General features: G+C 38.1%; 1 protein-coding gene across 1 annotated transcript; it reads right to left on the bottom strand.

Annotated features, from left to right (window-relative positions):
* Positions 1 to 7,334: 7,334 nt before the first annotated feature.
* On the bottom strand, positions 7,335 to 8,963 carry LOC145775132 (uncharacterized). Its single transcript, XM_082586346.1, has 4 exons — positions 8,869 to 8,963; positions 8,069 to 8,252; positions 7,724 to 7,842; positions 7,335 to 7,445 (listed from the first exon to the last, which is right to left on the bottom strand). Exons 1-3 carry the CDS (start codon positions 8,896 to 8,898, stop codon positions 7,730 to 7,732), a joined length of 327 nt encoding a protein of 108 aa, XP_082442472.1. The 5' UTR covers positions 8,899 to 8,963; the 3' UTR covers positions 7,335 to 7,445; positions 7,724 to 7,729.
* Between the last annotated feature and the right edge of the window lie 2,566 nt (positions 8,964 to 11,529).

The following is an 11,529-nucleotide window of genomic DNA, read 5'->3' as shown; positions in this document are numbered from 1 at the left end:
ACGATGGGGTGGGGAATGGGTATACTGTTATGTTCTATTAACCTCTAACATTAATGCACATTCGTTAATCGTGTTAATGTAGTTTGCCTTCTCTAACCAGTGCAAATTATTATTGTTATCGTTTGATAGATCTTCGAAGTCAAGTCTTAAAATGTGTGCATATTTCTTGAAGTTCTGCTCCAGTAATAAACTAATCGCTGGTTTAGTAAATAAAAATGCTTTTATTGCCCTTATTGAGAGAATAGTAACGATTTGTCAGTGACGGAGAGAACAAATGAACATACCCGCAGTACTTTTTTAGCAAGACGTTTAAGCCGGCCCCCATCGCGGTCTTCCCACGTCAGTTTGTGGTCGAGTTCTTGTAGAGTGCATGATTTCGTATTGCTCTGGACAACATCTATAAGTAAAGCAGTTTTGTAACCAAATAATGTTACATCGATTTTTATTTTGACACAATCATCTACAGCAGTGGCCAGCGGCTCTTAACCTGTGTGTAATTACTCAATCTGGGGAGGTTTGAGGTCTTCCAGAGGGCAATGAGCAGGACAGTGCAAATTATTACCAATTTTTAATCAAACTTAAATCATTGTTGGGTTTGGCTATTCTATTCAATTGATTGCCAAAGACTAATAAAATTGGTACGAATGGAATTAATTTTATGCTGCTGTTTGGAAGTCTTCACGAGAAGATGCAGAACAGTGTGTTCTTGTCGAAGGTTGCTTATTTGTGCGACTTTTTCTCTGACATAAACGCCTTGAACTGCTTGCAGGGCAAATGGACAAGGTTATGGGATTTAATAGACAAATAATAGATTTAAGATGCCCATTGCCCACCATGCTTAAGTGGGGTAACGGGTCAGAAAAGGTTAAGAACGTTGCTCTACAGTCTGTTTCACGTGCGTGGCACGAACATCAGGAGAGCTGTAATGAAAATAAAAGCGAGGACATCACCATAAACATAGCCGCCGAACCCGGGAAGGTCGGCCTTCCGGAGCTTTTCGCAGAGAAGGCCACCCTTCCCTGCGAAATCGGCCAGATCAATTTTCTAATCTCATCTTTTTTATTGCACACGAGTAAACAGCAGGTGTTTTTCAACTGGATCTAGACTGAGGCATTAATCAGGGATAGTAAACAGCAAATTGACAAAAAGGATTACGAAAAAGGTAAACTTCAGATGCTGTAAAACTTATATCCAAGGTTGTTATTTCATTGAAAATTAATCATGAACAGTAAGTATTCTTTCTGGAGACGATATCATACCAACAAAAGGTGAATACAAAACTTAAACAAACTACTTACCTTAACCATGTTCTTTAAGTTTTGCATGGAATCAAAAGAAAACTTTTTCTCTCCACTTAATTTATTTTTCCCCTTCCCTGTCCGCGAGACGTAACTTGCGACTTCGTTTAACAGCACCTGAGGCATCAATCGATTAACCGTGTCGTATAGGCTTCTTCCTCCTATACGACACAGTGTTTGAACTGCAATAGAACAGATGGATGTTGAAATGCATAAGCCGAGATTGTTAAAACAGCCCCATCAAACAGTCGCGGTGCGTACCAGGCTACCAGCGTACAATAGCATGAATTTTTTTGTATATTGGTGTGTACCATGTGATTATGTGTGATGAATTGTGCAATAAGCCTGTTGAGGCAGACATTAAATGGTTTAGAATTTATTCATTCAAGTTTAAACTCATTTTAGGCTAAATAGAAAAACTAACTCCCCACACATACAACTCATGTATTACCAAAAATGTGGGTAACTTTAGATAGGTAATGCGCAGTAAGAACTAAGAACATATCGTGTTCACTAACCACAATCTGATAGGTCTCCTCATTCTCCAGCATGCTGTTTACGGTTTTTAATTCCGCTATGGTTGTAGCAGGAAGAGTGACGTTCATTTGACGTTGCTCTGTCAGAATTGTTTGAAGATAAGTGAACACTTTTCCTTCTGTAAGCAAACGTAAATCCTGGTACAGTGAGCATCTGTATACTTAATATCTACTAGTAGTTGGGCTTAGATTTGTGCTTGTAACCCAATATTGATAACCTTAACCACAATGTCTGGTTGGCTAAAGCTTGCTTTCCAATAAAAAGCACTGTTCTTACTTTTGCAATACAACCGCTGTGAGGACAATCATGGGTTCCACTCCGATACCAAGTTTGGTCAGTTACTCGAGAGATGACAATAGGAGGGGAGACTAGATCCGGGTGAGAATCTTTTTTAAGGTGCCACACATGACGATTAGGATATAGGCTATATTTAAAATGGACAAAAACACTTTAAAGTTTTCAGAAAAGAGGACAGAAAAACTAGCGACAATCAACAAACAAGGAAGAAATTTTTACAGAAGCAGATAATTCTTTATATCCGATTTATCCGGGTCAGCCGTTTTCTTCAGGACTGCAGACTGTGGGGGGAAAAGCACTTTGTTTTTTAGGAGGGCAATGAAACAATGCAACAACGTAATCTGTACTAAGTGTACTAATCTGATTATGGTCTAACTTGTGTCGTATCGTAAAACCCTATAGGAAGTATTACAACAGTTAATCGCTGTTTCATGTTAACAATTATGTCAAACATTAGATAGACATACCTGTGTTTTCTCTTTTCGTGCAAAACACCTTTGGATGAAGATTGTGATTCATTGTCATCTGTTGATGACAATTCAACATCACTTCGTAATGTGTATTCTTTACACCATCTTTCAGCCCTTCACAAGTCATCTAATATGTATATATATATCAAAATATATGTTAAAGCTTTCATAGATAAAACTAAGTCTCATTATAAGTACTAAGTTCAGGTGTCGTGAGTGGTCAGTAAAGCCCATCGCCGCATGCTTTGTATCCGGGCCGCACAGCTACTCGAGTAAGATTACTGCATCAGTAGCGAGTCACTGGCAGCACAATGTGTGAAACTTACCCTTACTTCATTCTAACACAACACAGCTAGCAAGAATGAAGTACCAATTTATCATCTTGGTGTGACTCAGTCCGAACTTGAACCCGATACCTACAAACAGGGGGTGCACATGCTAACCACTAGGCCAGACAATCGGTATAAAAATGCAGATAATTCAAATGAACAGCAGTGGACACTGGAGAATGTGCAAAATAATGGTAAATCAAGCATTTTAACACAATTTGCTATTTTATAGAAAGCATCAGAACATAGAGTTCGAAAATTAAACTTCAGTCATATAACATGTACCGGTAATATATTGAGATGTAGCCCACCTGTTTCATAAAGAATAGTTACACTGTATTCTGCTCAATCACTTTTAAGGGTGGCCATTGATTCCAACAAACCTTTGTAGCGCAATTTCGATGCACAAGGTGGCCATTTTGACAAATGTTTTTTATGGTTTGACCAAAGTTAACATATTACTTCCCCAGGCATGTTCCGCTCTTTACAAAATTGCACAACTTGGTACCGGTACATTGCATTAGTAATTATATAACTAACACCTACAGAAAGTTCTGATATAAACTGAAACACAATATGATGTAAAGAAGTGGTTGTCAAAAGCCGGTCCGCAGAAGATCTTACTTTCTGCAAAGCTTATTTTAATATGGAGTCATTAGCATATTGTCAAATTGTGATCGTACTGTGAAACATGCACAGCTGTAAAACTGACATGTCTCTATGTAAAATTGTTTGATAATATAGGTGAACTTTTTGATGACCTAATTCTGTGCTGTTAATGATATTTTTGTGACAAATTGTGCGTAGTTTTCAAAAAATTTTGCAACACAGAAATACATAACCAAATGGGGAATTTTGTCCTTGATTTTGAAAAATTTCAAAGTCGTTGGTGACGAAAATCTAGAATTAGATAAATTTGAAGTTCCAGGATAGTCAAAGCCTGCAATAGAAATTTGCCAGAACCGGAGTTTGAGAAAGCAAAGATCTAAGTCATATATTTTTATTTGAGGAAAAAACTTGATGTTGTCCAGTGTAATAATTGTATGCACTGGCAAGTAAACACAGTGCAAACACACGCCATGTAGCTGACAACTGTTGAACTTCAAATATCACTACTTTTTGTTAAAATATATGCTCTTAAGATCTAAATCAAATATAAGCACTTTTTGTAGTATTAATACTTTACCCTGAAGAATATATCTGAGTCAACTGAAACAACCCTTACCTGAGTTTCATTATGTGCGCTACTTGCGTTTTCCTGCACTAAGCTGCCAGCTATGAAGCTAATGCAATGTGCAAAACTGCAAATGTCAGCCAATACAAATGTCGTCACACCGTCAGCTTTGAAGCTAATTAATGCAAATGTCCTCCATTGGGGTTTTCGCGCGTTTTTTACTATCGCAGGTCACAGACAAAGTAGCTTCTGATTGGCTCGAGACACTAACAATGGCGGACATTTTTTTTAATTTTCTCAATCGAGATGGGACAAGCGCAATCTAGTTGTTATAAGATGTCTATGGTTAAAGTGCTTACCTACGAACACATGGTAAAGGGAACTGTGGTACAATTATTCAGCTCAGTGTTGTCATATTTTGTTTCAAAAATAAAATAAAAAAAACGAAAACAAAAATGAACCGAGCACGCAAAAATTGCGAGATGAAACTACAGCCTTGATTTGCGAATTAGTGTTTTTGTTCAGAATTAGTGATCCTCATAGTGATGCATGATTTAGAAAAACGTTTCAATTTTTTTTTTTTCCTTAAAACAATAATGTAAAAAAATTGAGATATTACCGTAGTACATCCGCAAATAATGACGTTGGCCCAACGTTTTGTACAACTGCACACCAACATTAGCAAGACCGACTTTCTAATTCTAAGTTTTTTTGCATTTTCATTGTCCCATTACAATTGTAAAAGGAATACAATAAAGCAAACTTAAATAATTCTTCGTAGGTATTATCAATTAAAATATTTCCAAAGTTGGCAAAGTTGGCAAAACTACACCACCCTCAGCCAACCCGAACAACCGTCAGCCAACGTTGGGCCAAAGAAAAATGTTTACTGGGCAAGCAGCAGCAGCGATACATTGTCGGTCAAGTTGGATTCATCTATTTGCAGTAAATGGTTTGCGCGTTGGACTGTTATTGGTGGTTTGATAAATTCGCCCCCTTCGAGTGTTTTCGCCCCCCAATCGACCCTTTGATGTTTTCGCCCCCCCCTGGCGCTCGAAATCGCCCACTTTGAGAAACGCTGGTCTCCACAATACACATGGTGCATTTTAGGCTACTTCATACTTCTATAAACACTGGAATAGGTTAATTCAATTGTTGACTACTGCACTTCGGAGAGCAATGTGTTCTACTTTGAATTTTGTATTACTTTTTCAGTTTTTGAGAGGCACAAAACCTCACACCTGTTATATCTAGGCTACTGCTGAAAACATGCGATTCCTACGCCGCTGGTTAGGTCAATTAAATGATTGAGCGAACTAAAAAAAAATTGTAAAACACGGAAAAAATTACAAGTTTTTGTCTCGATTTCGGGTGGGGCACATGATCTAGTGCCCTCTCCAGACCAGCTACTGTTTGTACGATCGGTTGATCAACATGACTGCTAGAAGTAAGATTGAAATAAGTCTAGCTTCACAGAAGAACATTAGGCCTACAGTAGAAATGGCATAAAATTACGCATACGTAAAAAAACTGACGAAACAACGAATCGAAAAGTGATTCATTGAACAAATTGAATAGCTGAAGCCAACTCTTTGGCGAACCAACACATAGCATCAAATAAAGGTTTTGCAAAGCCTGGGTTGATGCATATGCTGTTCAATCGGTTTTGAGTCATGGTGAAGGGCAAACAGTTTTTCACAAGTTTTAGTGCGCTAAAACCACGTTCTCCACTAATTGTTGGCAACAACTAGGTTATTTAGCCTAGCCTACAATAGGGTAAGTTAAAATATTTCACATTTATGTAGCCTACAATCTGTGCCGTATATTAGGAAAAAGTGAAAGAGCACTTTTTTCATTTAGGGGAAGACGGGGCAAAGCGGGACATCGCGATTTCTCCCGTTTTGTAGTCTTTGGCTCCCTCTAACCGGAAGCACTGGTTAGGCAATTATAAACTGTATTTGCTGTGGAAAAATGGCGACTGGCAGAGCACAACGCGTGTCGTGAGGAAGTAAAATGTGTTTTGGCATGGTTTGTTATAAGAAAGAGATGGAAAAGTAGCTTCCACATTCGTTAGCATAAGCGAATTTGTTGGTAGCTTTGTTTTTATTTTAGACATTGAGACAGTATTTGTTGGTAACAAAAGCAACTTTTACCTAAAACTTTACAGGTTTCAGCAGAGATGTTATTTTCTTAAGGCTATACTTTGGGGAAAAGTGGGACAGCTGTATTTAGGGCAAAGTGGGACAGTGCATTAGGGCAACATGAGACTTTAGAAGTCTATATTGCATCTGTGGTTCTTCTGTTGATTGAATTTTTGTTTACGACTCTTTTAGCCTTCAAGATTGTAAAATATTTATCAGCCTTCATTTAAGTTATATTGTACCGGTGGGCCTACACAATTTAGTTCTGACAATGGTTCGTCGCTATAAGAGAAAAACTGAAATGGGTAAATGGACGGATAGCCTACCCAGTAAACATTGATTGTTGGGGCAACATTGGCAAGATGTTGGCCGCAACATTGGCAAGATGCAGACGCCGACGTTGGCAAGATGTTTTATGCACCATTTGGATGCATCTGGCCAGCGTTGGCGTCTGCATCTTGCCACCGTTGGCTTCTGCATCTTGCCAACATTGGATTATGCATCTTGCCAACGATGGCTTCTGCATCTTGCCAACATTGGCTTCTGCGTCTTGCCAACGTCAGCAAAATGTTTTATGCACCATTTGGATGCATCTGGCCAGCGTTGGCGTCTGCATCTTGCCACCGTTGACGTCTGCATCTAGCCAACGTCGACTTCTGCATCTAGCCAACGTTGGCTTCTGTATCTTGCCAACGTTGGCAAAATGTTTTATGCACCATTTTGCTTAATCTTGCCAACGTTGGCATCTGTATCTGGCCAACGTTGGCAAGATGGCTTGTGCACCATTTTGCTTCATCTGGCGCCTAAATTCTGGTTGACTTTTATGCACCATGATGCTGCTTCATCTGACCTATTGACTATTGTGATGCCGGCACTTTGACCAAGGCTGGCCATGCGAAGCAAGCTGGTGCATAAAACATCTGAACAGCATTGGCATTTACATTTGCCAAACGTCTCTGTACTTAAACCTCGCTCATCACCAAAAGTTTATTGTTGAACCTAGCTAATCCTTGGGCGAAAGAACAGCAGCAACACGGATTTATAAGCAACACTACTCCCTTTGTGACAAAACAAAGTAACAGCCGAGCTTCGTATATTTTCACATTTATTAGAAACAAGCCACATCAAATCGTATTGATAGATGGAGATTCATTGCACATCAGCAGCTTTTTCTTGTGTATCTTTATCATTGTGAATTCCTGCGAATGAAAAAAAATATTTAATTCAAGAGGGCTGTTTGGCAACAGTGTAGGATTTTGATCAGTTGTCGTCCAGGATAATACGAAGTTAATTGACAATCTGCAATATCAATGTAATATCCCTCTTTCCAACGTGCGTGACAAAAAACTTATCATTCGATTCTGCGCCACGCAGAGCGATAATCAAGTTCCAATGCATTCTAATTGCGTGTACAGTAGTTATTCAACAACTAAAGCAACACATTCGCTGTTGTCTTTCAAACATATAACAAGCTCACCAAAAGTTAGTTTTTGCCGTTTTCGGCCACCTTGCCTGTCCTTCCAATTTCGAAATCACTCTGAAACTCTTCATCAATTTGCTGCACGGCAGCAGCTTTGTCGTGCGCCATCACCATGTCTATATCATGAAAGTAAAAAAAGAAGTGTTCAATCAGTGTATAAATGCCGACATAGCCTACTAACCACCATGTTCGTTGTTCACATCAATGCGAGTACACCACTAAAACATTTTCATACATTACTCAATACTCTTCACAATTACATCATACATTAATCAAAAGAACAAAATGGCATAGTTATGACATAATCATTTAGTCGTAGTAGAAACATTTATCGGTACTCACCAAGAACAACCTTTTTCAGATTCTTTTTTGAACAACCAAACGAGTGCTTAGACTTCACGACGTTTTTTTCTTTCTTTTTTCTCGACATGACTTGAACTGTGTTGTGTTCGATAATAATAGTTGGAATAAGTCCACTGATACAATCGCTTGCATTTTTGCCAACAACTTGACTTAAATTTGCCACCTGCAAAATGTAAATCAAATGTAATGACAGGGGTTTCATCCATCATATTAAAAAGCTTCAGCACTTGTTACAGAAATTTTCGACTGTTCGAAATGACAGCCAACGTTTAAAGTTTATTTTGGGATTCCAGTCGTCTGTTGTGTTGCGTATGTAGGTCGCAGTGTAGGCTACTGTAGGCTATGTTGTCGCAATGGGTGCAAAATAAAACATGTTATTATTATTATTATTCAGTTAACAGCAATGAAAGCTACATTTGCAAATACTCTACAACCATCACAGACCTATCCACACGACATAAAAATACAAACACATTCAAGTAGTCAGGCAAACACTGGCGGAGCAGCAAAATCAAAGATTGAGCAAAACAATACACATGTTGTAGGACATCACAAGCTCTGCTACTTTGCTGATATCTTCTTAGCACTCATCTAGGAGCACTGGCACTAAATTTGTCACGAGAATATTTCATATGAAAGTTTTCCATTGGTCATTGAGTTTTATAACTTTCTCTAAATTGAGTTTTATAACTTTCTTTAAATTGTGTAAACGTAGCCTAGTGACAAAAACGACTTTACACAATTATTTCAGGTTCAATGAATAAAAGACATTCACTTACCAGGTTTTCATAAACATTGTCGTAAGTCATTCCTATAGTTTCATTTTGATCATTTCTAAAACTTCTTTCGGCCGTAATATCTCGATTGAATTCGATTTTTTATATTTTCGATGCAAGAAGCGAAAATTCCTCTTAGCGCTGTTCACATAAGCATTGTGCTCTCGGCTCTCCACGTAATTGTGTAATGTGTATTGCGCACAACCGCCATGTTTGAACAGTCGAAGTGAATCGAGTGACGTCATAATCCCTTTGACAAAGGATTAAGTCATGGCCTTTGTCTTTCTTCATAAAAAAAAAACAAGTTCTTCTGCTAAATTGCATCTCCTCACGTTGATATAACACATCGCCGCATTCTAAAACTTTGTTGCCTATTTCACTTCAACGCGTCATATTGCCCAGTCAAAGTTTAAGTAGTGACGTCATAATGGAGTTTTCACAACAATTATTGTGCCTGCAGTATTGTTCTATGCACCGCGGAGGAGAAAAAACGATTCACCGGATCGTTGAAAGTAAAAGTAGCGATCGTTTTGTGAAATCTCGCTTCAAGAAATTGAGGAGAGATTTCGACGCAACATGACTGCTCCTTAAGCTGGCCTATTGTGCAAGCTTTGCTACATTTAAAGTAAAGACACCCCTTTGTTGGCGACACGAGAATCTCATCCACGTGGTCAAAATCAGACTGTGAGCGAGACTGCTCTCAGAACAAAATCAATAAGTGATAGCGCATCAATCGATTTTTTTTACATTGATTCAGCGTCTGCAGACAGGTCAGCAGCGCGGCGGCAGTGCAGCCGCAACTCAATGATCACATGATCACCACAATCATGCTGCTGTGTCGAGCGCTACCAAACATCAACAAGTGAATTCGATTAAGCTTACAAGTTGTTTTAAGTTTTCTTGAACTGCACGCAAATTTTGAGGTTAGTCCTGAAAAAATGTTTTCAAAAATATTACAACACATTTTAGTATAGTTAAACTTGAAAATTAAAAAAGCTTTTGTTGAACACAAGAAAAAAATGAAGACCTGGCAACTTGAATTAGCAACCACGTTTTTAAGTTTATCGCTTGTTAGTTACCTTACCAACGTCTGCAGACGTTGAATCAATGTAAAAAGAACGGATTATGCTAGTTGGGTATTGGAGGCCCCAAAGCCTAAACTTTCTGGAAGTGCCCTCTGAATCACAAGACATTTATTGCACTAAATTATCTAAAGCAATTGAATATGAACAAACGATTTTTATCATGGCGTTGTTGGTACAAGAATACGGCATGCTAAAGAAACTGTGTTTTTCCACTAAACCACATGAGTCATTTAGTTAAAGAGTCATTTTATTGTTGGCTATTAATATTTTCAAAGAATAAATCAAGTGAAGCTGAAATGAAGTAGCCAACGTTGCAATTGTTTATTTTGTAGAAACGTGTAGGGCGAATGGAAACTTTAAACTGGTTCGGTATCAAGCACGTTATCGCGTTCGCGTTTTGTTGCTCCTGCCTTTTTCTAGACCTCTGCTCCGTTTGGCATAAACAAACTTGGCAAACTGTTGGCTACACTTCTGACCAACCCTGGTCTTAAATATTCATAGTATACTTGTACGGTATCAGAAAATAATAACAGCATTGATAGCCTATTATAAAAATGTAAAATTGTAGCAAAATCATGGTATACATTTGCATAATTTTAAAGAAAACACCGAAATTGTTATGAATTGGCACAACACGGGCAATGCTTCTGACCGATGTTAGCCAACCACACAACTGTGTTTTGAAGTAATACCACATGAAAAGAGGTTTGTGTTAGTAATTTTAAAGATTAAAACAAATAAACCTGAAATAAAATCTTTGAGACCTTTTTGAACGCATAATAAGAAATAAGTTATTGAAATTGATGGCGTATTGTTGGCAACATGTTGGACATAATTGCCAATCTTGTGCCCTCACATCCAGCATATAGCCGACATTGCAATTGTTTATTTTGTGGAAACGCGTAGGGCAAATGGAAACTTAAACTGTTTCAGTATCAAGCACGGAATCACGTTCGCGTTTCTGTTGCTCCTACCTTTTTCTAGACCTCTGCTCAGTTTGGCATAAACAAACTGAAATGAAACTACTTTGTTGGCAAACCGTTAGCTACACTTATGACCAACGCTGGCCTTAAATATTCATAGTAGCCTATACTTGTACGGTATTATAAAAACAATAACAGCATTGATAGCCTATTATTAAAATGTAAAATTGTAGCAAAATGATGGTATACATTTGCATAATTTTAAAGAAAACACCGAAATTGTTATGAATTGGCACAATGCGGGCAATGCTTCTGACCGATGTTAGCCAACCACACAACTGTGTTTTGAAGCAATACCACATGAAATGAAGTTTGTGTTAGTAATTTTAAAGATTAAAACAAATAAACCTGAAATAAAATCTTTGAGACCTTTTTGAACGCATAATAAGAAATAAGTTATTGAAACTGATGGCGTATTGTTGGCAACATGTTGGACATAGTTGCCAATCTTGTGCCCTCACATCCAGCATATAGCCGACATTGCAATTGTTTATTTTGTGGAAACGTGTAGGGCTAATGGAAAGTTTAAACTGTTTGGGTATCAAGCACGTTATCGCGTTCGCGTTTTGTTGCTCCTGCCTTTTTCTAGACCTCTA

Source organism: Aplidium turbinatum, chromosome 8, assembly GCF_918807975.1.
Source record: "Aplidium turbinatum chromosome 8, kaAplTurb1.1, whole genome shotgun sequence".
NCBI classification, from domain to species: Eukaryota; Metazoa; Chordata; class Ascidiacea; order Aplousobranchia; family Polyclinidae; genus Aplidium; species Aplidium turbinatum.
This window is presented reverse-complemented; position numbering and strand designations above follow the sequence as displayed.

Excerpts from the sequence above, each read along its gene's own strand:
- LOC145775132 (XM_082586346.1), bottom strand. The coding sequence starts at position 8,898 with ATGACTTACGACAATGTTTATGAAAACCTG. Across the intron at positions 8,253-8,868 it reads ACAATGTTTATGAAAACCTG|GTGGCAAATTTAAGTCAAGT; the intron begins GTAAGTGAATGT and ends TACATTTTGCAG. Across the intron at positions 7,843-8,068 it reads TCTGAAAAAGGTTGTTCTTG|ACATGGTGATGGCGCACGAC; the intron begins GTGAGTACCGAT and ends TTCATGATATAG.